This window comes from Lytechinus pictus, chromosome 3 (genome assembly GCF_037042905.1).
Source record: "Lytechinus pictus isolate F3 Inbred chromosome 3, Lp3.0, whole genome shotgun sequence".
NCBI lineage: Eukaryota > Metazoa > Echinodermata > Echinoidea > Temnopleuroida > Toxopneustidae > Lytechinus > Lytechinus pictus.
In genome coordinates, this window is record NC_087247.1 from 62,017,694 (window position 1) to 62,032,920 (window position 15,227).

The 15,227-nt window shown below is 33.0% G+C and overlaps 1 protein-coding gene across 1 annotated transcript in view; it reads left to right on the top strand.

Annotated features, from left to right (window-relative positions):
* LOC129256846 (transmembrane protein 245-like) overlaps positions 1 to 14,588 on the top strand; it is a 31,700-nt gene extending 17,112 nt beyond the window's left edge. Inside the window, exons 7-15 of the mRNA XM_054895039.2 lie at positions 545 to 635; positions 1,494 to 1,583; positions 2,430 to 2,600; positions 3,130 to 3,252; positions 3,764 to 3,903; positions 4,656 to 4,756; positions 5,076 to 5,247; positions 5,616 to 5,834; positions 10,485 to 14,588. Of these exons, the coding sequence (XP_054751014.1) occupies positions 545 to 635; positions 1,494 to 1,583; positions 2,430 to 2,600; positions 3,130 to 3,252; positions 3,764 to 3,903; positions 4,656 to 4,756; positions 5,076 to 5,247; positions 5,616 to 5,834; positions 10,485 to 10,500 (1,123 nt within the window). The 3' untranslated portion in view covers positions 10,501 to 14,588. The remainder of the gene's footprint in view (positions 1 to 544; positions 636 to 1,493; positions 1,584 to 2,429; positions 2,601 to 3,129; positions 3,253 to 3,763; positions 3,904 to 4,655; positions 4,757 to 5,075; positions 5,248 to 5,615; positions 5,835 to 10,484) is intronic.
* The last annotated feature ends 639 nt before the right edge of the window (positions 14,589 to 15,227 follow it).

Sequence of the window (15,227 nt, forward strand, 5' to 3'; positions counted from 1 at the left end):
ATTCACTTGCTTATATAGCACTTAATTTATCAGTAGTCTGCATTAAGTGCCCTACAGTTATGCAGCATAATTACCCTGGTTTTAGCGGAGCAGCTGTTATGCGCACTGCATTTCAAGGAATACATCCCTGCCAGGTACCAATTTACCTCACTTGGGTTTAGTGCAACACAATAATATTCTTGCTGAAGGAAATTTATGCCTGTCTGTGATATAGTTTGAACCAACAACCCTCAGATTAAGAGATGGTATGATAAATGGATCAAAATAGGAATAAAGTTTATCAATTACTATTGATATTTGATTTCAAATTCATTATTTCAAAGTATGATTTTAAATTTATGTTTGCATCATTGACTTAGTACAAATGCCTCCCACCATTTATTCTTCTTCAAACATGTTGTAATTTTATGTTTACAATTCTTATGTTGACTGATATAAACAGTTCTGCTTTGGTTGAATTGAAAAAAAGGACAACAAACAATACCCTGTAGTTTTGTTAATGACATTTGATTTCTATACAGTAGTTTGTTTTTCTTCCAAACAGGTGGCTTCCTGAAACAGATGAAATGCATGAAGCAATGAGTTCAATGTTAAACAATGCATATTTGTATGGACGAGAATGGTTGGCTGAACAGGTAAGGATTTGTACCTTCATCAGTAGAGATGAATCGGTTGTCTCACAATGTAGACAAACCGAAAACTTCTGAAAGTTGTGACATTTTGGCTGCTGTGCTGCTAGCCTTCATCAGTGCATGAGTTTCGAGTGCTGCTGCTCACATCCATATCCCTCCCGCCAACCGACGCAACCAAGGCATTTGATTGGCTTGTTGCACAGACTTTCCCTCAGAATATAGCAAATGCTTTAAAATGCACCTGTAGCAGTACTCTGTCAACATTGCCTGATGAAGTATAGCCACTTCGCATCTGAAACGTTTCACATTTGCTAAAATCGTGAAACAACTTTTCTATCACTTCTGATCTTCATCCAATCATCACAATGATTAACATCTCCTGCACTACAAAGCTAGTTCTCTTCAATTTTTTTTTATGTTTTTAATATTCCCAGATTAGTCACAGATAACGCTAGAATGGGTTAAAATTTTAGAGTAGCAACTTTAGCAACAATTCACAACATGTTTTATGGATGGGCTTGGAATTAAAGGGTGTTTGATCATATTCTTATCATCTTGAGCTATACTTCATTCCGTAAATAATGTTTTTAAAAACTTAAGTCAAAGGAGACATGAAAAGTCAGTCAAAAGTGTGTCTCCAGTTTACAGCCAAACACATTAAAAAATATTTGCAAATGGAATAAATGTTGCAATAGTTGCTTATGACCTGTTTTTGTGGGATAAGGTCTGACATAGTAGAAAGTGAAGGGGCTCTAGAATTTTTAGCCTGTTCATAATGTATTTGCTAAGGTATTTACTGCCAAGCTTTTAAAGCTTAATTTTTAAAATATGTGAGCGTCATCTGTTTTGTTTTATTCACAGATACGCAACACCATTGGTGGTGACAATGAGAATATAGAAAAGCAGGTTCTGGAGATTTGGGATCAGCTTTATGTGCAATGGGTCATAAAGGTAATAACATTCTCTGTTGTTTTTTTACCACATACACATTTTTAGGAAGATATTTATTAGTCTTAGCATCTATATGTAACATAGTCAATATTGAATTGCATTGCAGTATAAGATTAGTTAGCAGTTATTATTGAGATGAGCATGCATATTTATTAAGCAGAATCAATTCCCAGCATTACAGTATGGGATCAGATCGTTGAAAGCCAGAATTTAAAAGTGATTTCCCCACAAATAAACAATATTCAAACATCAAAGAGTAAATGAATTTTGATTTTTTTTTTTTTACATTTCTTTTTCAGTGCATTTATCTAATTGTGCAATAAGAAAATTGAAAGTAGGATCTTATATGTTTAATGAGAAACCACAGGGTTTATCTAGAAGATGTTGGAAACTTGTTTGATATCTTAATATCAATAGATTGTTGTACCATTTTTTTTTCTTGTGACATATTTTTATTGTTAGTCTTTCTACTCATTTATATCTGTCAATGAAAGGTGGTTTATATTTGTCACCAGTGCTATTTCATGCTTCATCATAGGTGTTGTTATTTCTCTGTCAAATTTCTAATTGAATTTTGTTTTCTTCACATGTAACCTTTCACCTCCCTTGGTCAAGTCAGAAAATTGTGATTGAAGTTAAAGGAACATGTGTACATGTGTTCCTAGAAAGGTCAAATCAGGTCACATCGATAGTATAAGGCTGCAGTAGATAGCCAAATATTTTTATATAATATATAATGTGTTGAGATAAAAAGTTGAATTCTAAATATAATCTAGCAATACTGAACTTCTTTCATGATTGTACAGGTATCATTAAAGTTTGATACTGTATCTATTGATGTTATAGAATGGAACAGAAGAAGACTCTCCTTTGATTGATTCTCATGAATCATTATCTCTGAGAAGCAATGTTAATCTATCAATGGACAGTGTATATGACATGCTTGGAAAAGTGGATGGTATCGACCTCTCTGGTTTTATGACAGCATTTCAAGAGAACATAGAGACTGTGAAATCAGTAAGTAGGTCCACTATTCTAACAAGATTTTTTAAAAGAGGTAGAGCTGCTATGCTGACTGATAGTGGTTTTAACAGCATTATGACAAGCAGAACAGTAATATAGTGACCAATGGAATCATGCACTCGTTCTCTCTTGTATAAGAAAATCCTTGTGTCATATTATATGATGTAAAACTTAAAACTGTTTCATGTTTTTTTCATGAGTAAATGAACTTTCAGTTTTCAGTAAATGAATGTGATAATTTGTAATTCCAATATTTGAGTTTTATGAAAGCAATTAGCACATTATTTACTGAATCACATATCTGATTTGAATTGATAGACCTGTAGACAAAAATATATTTCAAAAGGCATGAACATGTTTTTGAATCTTTTGTGAGGAATAAACAATTTTCTGAAAACAATAAAATCATTGAGTGCACTAGTTATTTTTGGAACATGATTATTCTATTAAATGTTCTTGTTTTATGTGAAGGAAATGAATATCTCCTAATTTGATGTATAAAATTATTCCATTTTACCCATAGATCCTAGAGTCTGTATGGCTAGTGTTGAAAGGAAATATGAATCTGATTGCATCTCTTTTGACTACAATTCTCTACATGATTCTCGAAGGAGGAACAGCCATTCTCAATTTTGTTATCTCATTTGTAAGTTTGTTTTCTAATTAGATATATGTAACATATATTGAGAATATCACATAGTTTTTCATGTGTTATTGATAATAACAATAGCATAAATGTATATAACAAAGAAAAAAATGTACAAATAAAATTATGGTGGAATACAATTGAAAGTTAGATAATTCTTTATCATTTAGTACACACAGGATGATTTGTGACTTGATAGCTAAAATATTTGAACTCTTATTTTGAATAACCTAGTTGTATAAAGAGAAAATATTTGATATAGGATTATAGTAATTTTAGTTGTTGAATTAAGTAAACATGATGTATCAACACTTATTTTCATCAACCTTTTAAAATGAATGTGTAGTGCAATTTGGTGATGAAATATTCTCATAAAGTGGAATGCAAGACTTATTGATTCTCTATAAATTTTACAAACTATTTTAGAAAAAATAAATGGTAAATATTATGTATTCATTTGGAGTATAAAATGTATGATTTGAAACTGAATGTTATTTTTGTATTTATATAGGTTGTGTTCATGACAACATTATTCTACTTGTTGAGTTTTAGTGATAAACAATATCTTCCAATGAAATGGATCTCTAGTCTTACACCTGTCAATGATTCTACATCCAACAAGTATGGCCAGGCTGTAGAAAATTCTATCAGGTTAGCAATTTGATTATCATATTTAGTTTCTACATGACATATATTTTATAAGAATTCTGAATTTGATTACCTGATGAACCTCCTTTTATATGAATGTGTGTTTGTATTCTTGTGTGAGATATGAGAGACATCTCACAGATGTAACAGTTTCCTTGACAAAGTTAACAAAATGAAACCATTGAAAGAGAATGAAACCCTTCAAACCAAATGTATTGTATAAAAAAGAAATTAAACAGATCATTGTAATTTTGAAAAAAAAATATATAAAAATGTCATTAGCATTGATTCTTCAGATATCTAATGCCATGGAGTTCCCTCCTTTCGTCATTAAGAACAAATTGATTGAAATGAAGTGGGAAAAAAATATATTTCTCAAATTTGAGTTTATTTATGTCCATTAAAAACATATAAAATCAAGATAAAATACACAAATAGCTATGACACAAATTTAATATATCATACCGTAGTTTACAACAGTTCTTGTAAAAAGGACAATTGGATGCCCTTATCAGCTGTATGCTCATGATGTTGGGTCACCTTGGAACATCAATAGACCCAATTTGTATTGTCATATTTGAATATTAATTGTATTGAGTTCACTTTACTTCAAATGTCAAAATGTCAAAGATATTAAACATTTTTCACCAGTATATATAGATATGAATTGATGAAAGGATTGTGTAGAAACATGCTAATCAACTTTGCAATTTCAAATAGTAATTTGCTTGTTATTTGTTTTTTTTCTCTGTTAGAGGTGTATTTGGTGCTTCAATTAAGATGTCTACATTCTATGGTCTATATACATGGCTTACTCATACCATCTTTGGATTACAGATTGTATATGTACCATCAGGTAAGCTAAAAAATTACTTGGCTTGTATTCAAAGATCTGAATTTATTGTTAGGCATGAATTCTAGAAAATGTTAAGAGTCTACATTCAAGAAAACTATTTTGGTCTTATTTACTCTATTTATCCCCTTCATTTTGTCTTGTGATTCTCTCGTTATATTGAAATGATGCCATGTTTACATCTGGTAATATTAACATGTTTTTTATAGATTTTTTTTTCTTTTTGAGAAACAAACTTCACAACATTTAATGTGATATTTCAATGTTAAATAATACTTGTAGCCAGTATGTAACCTTTTTTAGTTATTATTGTTATTTTCAGCCTTGGCTGCTCTCTTTGGTGCTATCCCATTTGTTGGAACTTACTGGGCAGCTGTACCAGGGGTCATTGAACTATTAGTCCATGGTGAAAAGGTGTTAGCTGTTATGCTGTTTGTTGTTCAGATGCTTCCAATGTATGTTGTGGATACTGCTATCTACAGTGATATCAAAGGGTTAGTTGTGTGTTATACTTCTTTGATTGCTAATAATCTGTATTCTTCAAGCAGATCTATAATACAGTTGTGATATCATGATTACTTACATGCAAGTATCAGTAGAAAATGTAAAAAAATAATAACTTGATTTTCCTGTTAAAAAACTGGAGTTCGCTGTAAGTTTCAATGATTCGATGTGTTCAACAAGGTCAAGGACAGCAAGCACACTATGTTTTTCCTTTGATAAAAATCCATTAAAATCTCAATAATTATGCATTTATGCTCTTGTTCTACATACATGGGCTTCTTTGTATATTAATATGTTTTTTTTTTGTTTTTTTTAATGAGAGATTGTATTGAAAATTGCATTATTTGTTATTGTGCAGAGGTGGTCACCCCTACTTGACTGGCTTAGCTGTTGCTGGAGGGATCTACTGCTATGGATTAGAGGGTGCTATCATTGGACCCATCTTACTATGTGTTCTCTTGGTAGCAGTGAATATCTTTAGTACTATGATACAAGGTACCAGAGCTCTTCCAGCTACCCCTGCCTCACCTCTTGGATTAAGATCACAGCCAAGAGAAAGGAGACTCAGGTTTGAAAGGTAAATTAAACAAAAACTAGTAATTTCTCAATATTGCATATTATGTCATTTGATAGCATTAGTAAAGTGTTGAAAGCTGGCATTTGTGTACCAAATAGCAACAGAACACAATTGATACACCAGTCTTGAGACATTTGAAGTCTTAAAACAATTTTTGCATAGTTTTTGCAAAGTTTTTGCTGATAAACTACAGCTATTCAACATGCGCGAAAGACACAAAAATGCGAATGTGATCACACAAACAATATCATAAATGTTCCAAGAACTAGATTTTGCAAACTTTATGTGATCTGATTAGGTGTTAACAAAAAAATTGCGAAGCGGTTGTGAATATCGCACACATTTTCAATGTTTGTGCGCATATGATAGGATGTGGAAATGTTCGCAAGAAGTTTCAGATTGTATTCAGAAAACTCCTGCGAGCGATTTGCAAGAAATTAAATGTGTGTTAGACTTTGCCATTTGTTACATTATTTCCTTTGCGAAATGTTTGTGAGCCCTATGAAAACGGCACTTCAAACATCTCAAGCATCCCTTAGACTGTTGAAGTTCCTGTTTGACACCACATTATGTTCATAGAGCTCAGTTTACTCTGGCATGCTATGTATGGTGTAACATTTTGCTGCTCATGTTATTAAGTGTTATTTCTGTCATTTGCCTTTTATTTAATTATTCAGCCCATATTGAGGAGGGAGATTAAATGAGTTAGTATATTTACATTAAATAGAAATATTTGATTGTATTTGGAGCTGACAAATTTTCTCTAAAGCACATTTAATCACACTAACATCTTTGAGTGGATTTTGCTATTTATGTCCAGTCTTTTAGAAAAGTGATATGAATTTATTAATTTACTAATCATCAAAACACATTTTGCTCTCTGATGGATATAAAGGATTCAATTTGGCCTCCCTTTCTGAAATGGAGCTTGGTTGTTACATTATACATATTGGTTTCAATACATTAAAAAAAAAATCCCTGTTAAAAAGATGAGTGAACGTAATATATATATGCACTTAGAGTATGATCAATTATTTTTTGGAAATATTAGCTAAACATTTTTTGACTATCTGCACTTACAAATCATTCCAGTAAAAAAAAAAAGAGATTTAAATTAGGAGAATATTTTCACACAGATTTTTTCATGATCATCCCTTCCCAATATTTGTGAGTTGTTGTATTAATGACTCTGATTCTGCTGTGATTGATATGAATATATATGGGTAATTTCATAAAATAATCAATCTTCATTAATATCTTGTTCTTACTCTTACTTCACTTCCTGAATTGCTCAAAACATGATTAAAGTTTTTACACTCTGTATTATCATTGATAATACAGAGTGTAAAAACATTGAAATGTTCTCTGTCAAGGAAAAAAAATAATGAACAAAATAATTGAAGTAAATTCAAAATCTAAAATTTCACTTTTAACTAGTTTTAATTGTCTCGCCTGCATAGCAGAGCGAGACTATAGGCGTCGCTTTTCCGACGGTGGCGTTGTCAATAGTGAAATCTTTACCAAGTTTAAGTTTTTGAAGTGTCATCATAACTTAGAAAGTATATGGACCTAGTTCATGAAACTTAGACATAAGGGAAATCAAGTATTACTAAACATCCTGCTTGATTTTCAGGTCACATGACCAAGGTCAAAAGTCATTAAGGGTCAATGAAGTTAGACCATGTTGGGGAATCATTATCGAAATCTTAACCAAGGTTAAGTTTTGGAAATGTCATAACTTAAAAAGTATATGGACCTACTACATGAAACTTAGACATAAGGGTAATACCCCCATCTCATTAGATGGCGATTCCACTGCGATCGTCAAAAATCGACAAAGCGTGGTATAACGTAGCTTGATCGTGCCTTGATCTTTTCAATCTTCTCCGTCGTACCTTGATCTTTTCTGAAGCGGCAAGGATCGCCACCATCTTTATGGTCGCCACAAAATTTTGAACATGTTCAAAACTTACGTAGCGAGATCGCGGATGTGCTAAAGCGCATCACAATCGAGTCATGAGCGTATTACAAATGACATATTCGTAGCTGTAACGGAGCCCCAATGCATAAAGCGTAGTATAAGCGCATTAAAAGCGGCACCGATCGCCCGTGGTTTTCAGGCCCGTTCCCAAGACAATTCTGCTACGCTGCTTCCGTTTACAAGGCCTGCCTTGCGCTCGACGCTTCCTTCTTTGGGTGGCATGTGGCACACGTTCTCAGCCCGCTACAGGCGTTCGCGTTGCGCTTTTGCTGCGCCGCTGATGACTGGGCAGCGATTGCGCAACAACCGTCCGCGCTGCTATAAAACGCCGTGCCGATGGTGGCGGATTATCATATATTTGCAACAGATTACGAGGCAATACCACGGCGTTTTCAAACATACCTCCCAGAAAAAGGACCAGAAAAGGGAAAGCTGCCCAAGCTACCCCTCTTAGGCCGGCGGTCGAAGAGGAAGATCAAGGGGTTATGGTGGTGGTAGAGGAGGAGGAGGTAGAAGAGGAGGGGGTACAGGAGGAGGATGAAAATCTTACTGCTGAGCCAGCTGGAAAGAGAAAAAAGACGCTCACATGTCTTGATGACGAAATGGGTTACCTCTGCAGAAATAAATAAATTGATTGTGTTTTGAAAATAAATTGAATTCTAACCACAGTGACAGTAGACAATATCAAATTTTGTTAATGATTCGATCACTAATGTATTGATTGGGAAAGGCAATCTTTAGGAAGATTCTGGCATTGTGCCCCCCTCCCCCTCCCTTTTTATGAGTGCTCTCACATCAGTAGACTACTTCTTGTCAGCAAATTTGAAAGGAATTTACCAAATATTTTTGAGTGACAAACTTTGTGGAAAAAAATAAACAAAATATCAAAGATTTTTATGCTCTTTTATGAAATTCTGGATGCATCCCTCATATTAACTATTAGGCTCATTGACATCTTTTGAATGAAATTTTAAAAATATTGTATATTATGACTTAGGTGACAGCCAGGATCGGTCCCTGTATCTTTTTGGCCTCCTCCTTCTCCTGTCCTCGCATTCAACTTTTAACTGATGTTCTTTTAGAATGCCAAGATGTATAAGTCCAACCAAATTCTGGACATCCATGTTGGTCGGAGGTTGGCAATCGACTGAAAAATGTGTCATGTGCCGCGATTAGTATGCCGATTGCTTGAAATCGTTACAAGAGCCCATCATGAACGTAACATAATCGCTTCATTCGTAGCACCACCGTACCGAGGTCCTAATTAGCGTATGAGCCTCGTTGTACGATCGCTTTGATCGCAGAAGCAGCGCATCACATCTGCCTCGAATCGTCGCAAGAAAGTGGCATCGTCGTACTTTCAGCGTATTACCATCGCCTTCAGCGCAGGTCGGTCGCATAGAAGTTGCAGTGCAATCGTCTCGCAGGCTAAAAATAGAATTCGAGGAAGATTCTGCTACGATTTGCGGGATTTACACAGATCGTCATGGTCGCCACGATCGCCTTCCTAGTGAGATGGGGGTATAATGGTATATCACTGAGTATCCTGCCTGAGTTTCAGGTCACTTAGGGTCAACGAATTTTGTGGAATTGTCATCATAACTATGAAATTTTACGGATCTAGTTCATGAAAGTTGGACATAAGAGCAATCAAGTATCCCTGAACATCCTATGCGAGTTTCAGGTCACATGACCAAGGTCAAAGGTCATTTGTTGTCAACGAACCTTGGTAATGTTGGGGGTATTTTTGGAATTTTCATTGTAACTTTAAAAGTTTATGGATCTAGTTCATGAAACTTGGCATTAAGAGCAGCCATGTATCCCTGAATATCCTGTGCACGTTTCAGGAACATGATCAAGATCAAAGGTCATTTAAGATCAATGAACTCTGGCCATGTTGGTATTTTTATACCCTTGCCAAACAAATTTTGAAGGGGGTATATAGGAATCAGTGTACGGTCGGGCGGTCGGTCCATTGCAAATCTTGCGCATCGAACTTCTTTCTCAATTTTTAACCAATTCTCTTGAAATTTGGACCACACATTGGTCTTGGGATTAAGATGTGCAAGACACATTTTTTGTACGTGTTGAAAATTGCGTTGCCATGGTAATGGCATAAAATTCCCAAAATTAGGTGCAAATCTTGCGCATCGAACTACTTCAAAGGTCATGTTGGGTCAATGGACATATTATTTTATGATATGAATGTTTTATTATTCAATATTTTCAAAGTCAGCATTGCTGCTATATTGAATTGCGTAATGCAGGCGAGACTGCCAGAGGCGTTCCAAACTAGTTAAGGTGAAATTTTCTTTGCAAATTGTAGATCTTTTATAACATACTTTTTATGCAAAGGATGTGTAAAAATATGAAATAACTACAAATATTTTTGTAGTAAAATTGTTATTATATGCCAAACTTTTATAGCAAGAAAAAAGACATAAACATCTATTCTAATTTTTTTCTATATTTTCAACCAATTTTTAGTTATCAGCATCTACATTTTCCTCAGGTTTCTTGTGAAAATATTTTTGTATACATATTTGTCTTTCTTTTGTTTTTATAGACTTATCTGGTTCTTGATTATTTTGTGATTAAAAAATGCCTTCTTATGGTTATTTATTGATTTAATCTCAATTCTTTTTTATCTCTCCTCATTTTTTTCACAGATCTGACTCGGGATAGTGGAACTGAAATTGGAAAAAACATAAACATCTTAACCCTATTTCAACTGGGCTATTTCAGACCAGGATATACTGGGGGGTCAATTTGACCCCCCTCCTCAGATCTCGGCTGTTGATTGCGCGATCGCCGCAAAAATTTGCACTCGGGTAGAGCCGGATGTAAACTACAAAGTAGTATGTTTTGCCTTTAACTCAATTTATATAGCTGGTAGATTGCTAATTTTTGGTGAAAGTATCAATTTTTACATTTCTAACAAATATCTACAAAAAAATTGCAAAAATATAATTTCTTATGTCTTTATTGTTTTTTAAATTCTTATGTATTGCTTTATTTTTTCAAACTTTTTTTTTTATGAACTTTGTCGGGGACCCTTTTGCGATCATAAATAGCATAAAATAAATCCTTTTAAACCAATAAAAGTAAAAATAATCATACATTTATGATTTTTGGTTGAAAAACACAATTTGCATCGACTTAGTACACGGAATCACGTTTTTGAGGAATTTTGGGTCTGACATGCACTTACAAAATGTTACGTAATTTCGGAACTGCGTACCCGGGCGTCGCAAATTTGGTCTTAAAAGATGCGCAAGACTTGAAAGTAAAAAGTTGGCGAGCAGTGCGGTCAAAAAAATTCGCGTGACCGCGTAGTGCCGAAATTTGTTGAGGGGATATTAAAGGGTTAAACGTCTTTTGCTTTCTTAAACATAGAGTTTAGTTGTTTTATGATGTGAAAATAGTTTTAGTTTTTTTGTTCTTTTTAATTGTATTTTTTTATAGATTGGTTGCTGTTCATTGCATGCTAGATTCTAATAAGCATGTGTATATAATATATATCTTGCCAGGTTTCCTTTTTTTAATAATAATAATTTCAAACTGACCACTTATTCATAGAATAAGAATTTAGAAATTGAACATACTGGTATGTTGGAATATGATAGAAATTTGAATAATGATCTGTTTAACTCTTGACACATTTTTTGGATAAATAAGTTAAAACATACGAAGCAATCTTGTTATAAAGGATTCATAATATTTATAGAATATGTGTGACATATCACTTTGATGTTGTCAAAATATTGGGACTCATTTTTTATTGTAAAGTAATAAAAGTACTGCCATGTTCATTGTGCTATTTAATGTATACTTGTGTTTTGATTTTTTTTTAGGTACTATAACTATATTTTACAGGGTATATGTGGAGAGTCTAATCAAATTAGATGTTCATGTAATATACCTTGACTTGTTGGCAACTTGTTGTAAACTGTTTGACATTAATCCTTATTAAAACAAATATCTGCATACATGTATGTATATAAAATTATTTGCAATAAAAGAGGAAGCAGATAATATGTAACCAGGCGCCAATAAATCCACAGAAGTCTCCAGAAAATAGTGTGTAGTTAAAGATCTCTTCTCAGAGGAGACTGAGCTTTGAAATGATATATACTAACAACCATTGAATGTTCGTAACTCTCGTCTTTACAAAGAGGAGAACGTTCACAACCATGATAATACAGTGCATTAAGAATAGAGATCCTCTACATAGAAAACTATATCATAGCATTTATGCAGTAGAATTATAGATACTTTCAATTTAACAATTCTAAAAGACTACATCTATGCTGGATACATGGGAACTTTAAACTGTTTCTTAAATCTTTTATAAGATCTTTCAAGTCTGAGAATAATGGGTAGTTCATTCAAATTCCTTGCTGCATCATCTGTAAATGTACCATAGAATGTTACTTTTTAGGTGACTCTTAACCTCCACTGGTCATCATCATGCAAAGTGACAAAAAGAGGATTAGAACACAATAGAGTTTTCAAAGGAGAGTCGTCATATTGCTCCTGAAATTGGCACAAATTAGACACATCATGTTAATCATAAAAGGTACGACTGCAAAAGCGTTTCCACTTATTAAGTTAAAGGAAATTAAAGTAATGGGAATTGATTTTTCTTTTAGAATCCATGATGGACAAAATAAGGGTCCAATTAAAACTGTGAAATGTCACTTAGGGATTGATTGGTACATCAAAATGAGAAACATTTCACTGTATTAAAATAGCAAAATCTGAAATGTGACCATCCTGACCAGAAACCACTCTTGATGCCCTCCAACTAAAAATCACACATTGTGCTGAATTTTTTCTTTCTCTTGTTTTGCCTGGGCTCATAAATAAAGCCATGTGATTTCTATGATAAATTGCATTGATTATTGTGTATGATCAATCATTAAAGTAGGTCCCAGGACCAAGGCTAAGCTTCATGAATTAAGATTAAACCAGAATCTGCAAGTGTTTGTATATTTCTAAGATTTTTTATTTAGAAACAACTCACTTGATTTGGGGGTGACAAACACATAAGAGAAAATGATTCCTGAGAAAATGAAGTTTTAAATCAAATTTTGATATGTATTATTAAGAATGTGCAATGCTTATAAGTCATTTTAATGTGTACAATTCATAACTGGCCCTTCCTAGGAATGTTATATTTATTTATTTGTTAGGAATTGATGTTTGTATGTCTGACAGTTTCTTGGTCATGGAAATATGGTACAAAGCTCATTCTTGCTTCCAAGTTGCAACAATTTAAGGCACTGAAGAATTAAATTAAAATTGTCACCACTTGTTTAATAAAAGATATGGGGGATAAATTTATCAATGTGATCTGAACAGCTCAGAAATATAATTTTGAAACTCTGAAAAGTGTGATCAAGTAAAGTTGTACATATGTAACATTTGTATGTATTTTATAATTATACACTGAAATCATGTACTGATTACTAGTCTATTGGTAAAAATAATCAGATGAATCAGGATAATTCAGTAGTATTGAATTCACAAAACATTTAAGGGCAATGGTGATTACCTCAGATCTTCATTTGTTGTAGTTACAGGCTGTTTTTTTTTTACCAATAATAATCAGAAAATATGTGTTTAATGTTTTCTGAAGTCCTGAATTTCGTGAGAATTATTAAAGAAGAAAAGGTGTCCAACATCAAAGCAAAACAGGAATTCGGTCTATGAGAGGTTTTTGAAGTAATAAAGTAATATTTTTGGGACAATAGTGTAGAATAGAAAACAGAATATAAAATTGTATGTGGTTTGTTTTTGTTAAATGCAAATTAAACTTTTACTTTTCTACATTCACTGTTTTTCAGTTACCCATAATGGAAAAAGATTATGTAAAAATGTATACATCCATGGCAAATGCTCGAGTGTTGGCATGAATATTAAAGTTATGACTATTGTCAAAAGGATTGTTCATTTATGAAATTACTCTCTTTTTGTCTTTACTTTTTCAGTATAGAATGGTTTAGTACATTTTGGGGGTTTTCCGCTGTAAATTGGCAAATCTAATGACTCTCAATTTGAGTGTATTATCGCATTTTGTATTCTTCTAAATGTATTGGTGCTCAAACCTTTTCTCCGAGACAATCTTCCTCCAGTGTGAACTCCTCTATTTTGGATTGTCATAGAAATACATTCATTTCTATTTTTAGAATTAATTTGTTAGGATAACATCTTCTTTAATGATTTATCTATGTTTTAGCAATATGTAGTTCCATAGCTCTTTATATGCATTCTTTTCTATTTGCTTTATTTCCTGGGGGAAGGGACTGATTGTGTACATGACAGATCTGAATGATTTGGTAAAAGTTGAAATGGATCAAGAATATATTCTTATACTTTTGTATTATCTATGACCATTGAAATATAACTGATATAATGTATTTGAATGAATGTTGATTTTAATGGATGTGGTGCATTTTATAGATATTCAAATTTAATGATATCTATATGATTATGGTATTTACTTTTCATCCTTTGGAAAACAGCTCATCATAGTTCTGAAATAATTCCAGCAAACGTTTGTCCCAGTGTTACTGGTAGGTTAACATGTTCCAATTAATATATTTAAAAAAAAACTCCCCAAGAAATGGATCTACATGACAGAAAGGTATTGAAGACAGTGTATGAAACTCAGAATGATTAACAAAATCTTCATGATACTTTTATGTAAAGCTCTGATGTACTTGGTATTTATATTTTGATTCGGACTGTTGAATAAATGTAATAATTGACTTGAAGAGAATACAACTTTTGTTTTTTGTTTACTTTTAGAAGTTGTAAACCTAACCTGTGCATGCTGCATAAAAATACCTCACAACTCAAAACACTTAACTCTATACAACTGTTTGTTTCAAATTCCTAATGCATGAGAAGGAAACAAGGTCAGAGAAAGGAACTTGATTTCGAATTCATTGCAGTAATTATACATAATAGTGGAAAGAAAAACTTCTTTAAAAATGTAATTCCCCATTGTTAGAACTCATATTTTTACCACTTTACAGTGATTACACTGAAACACAAATAATGTGTTGTATTCTTTATGGATGAGGGCACCATTACCTATGGTGGACCATATGCCCTCACACTTCATTCATTTAAATTGAAAAGGTGATACATGTATGTTCTGTGCAAAGGGGATCAAGATTATATAAATCCTGAAAACCCCTTACAGCTTACTGTATGTAATCAAATTAACATAATCCCTTTCTAACACTTCAATGTTTTGGGGTAGCATTGCATTTTAGAGGTACAGGATATAGAATACAATAATCAAACATTCACACAAGTCATATGTGGGTTCTACTATAATAGAGTTTATTAGAAAGTAGTATATACAGGTGACAAATGTTATAAGCAGGCTATAGTCATAA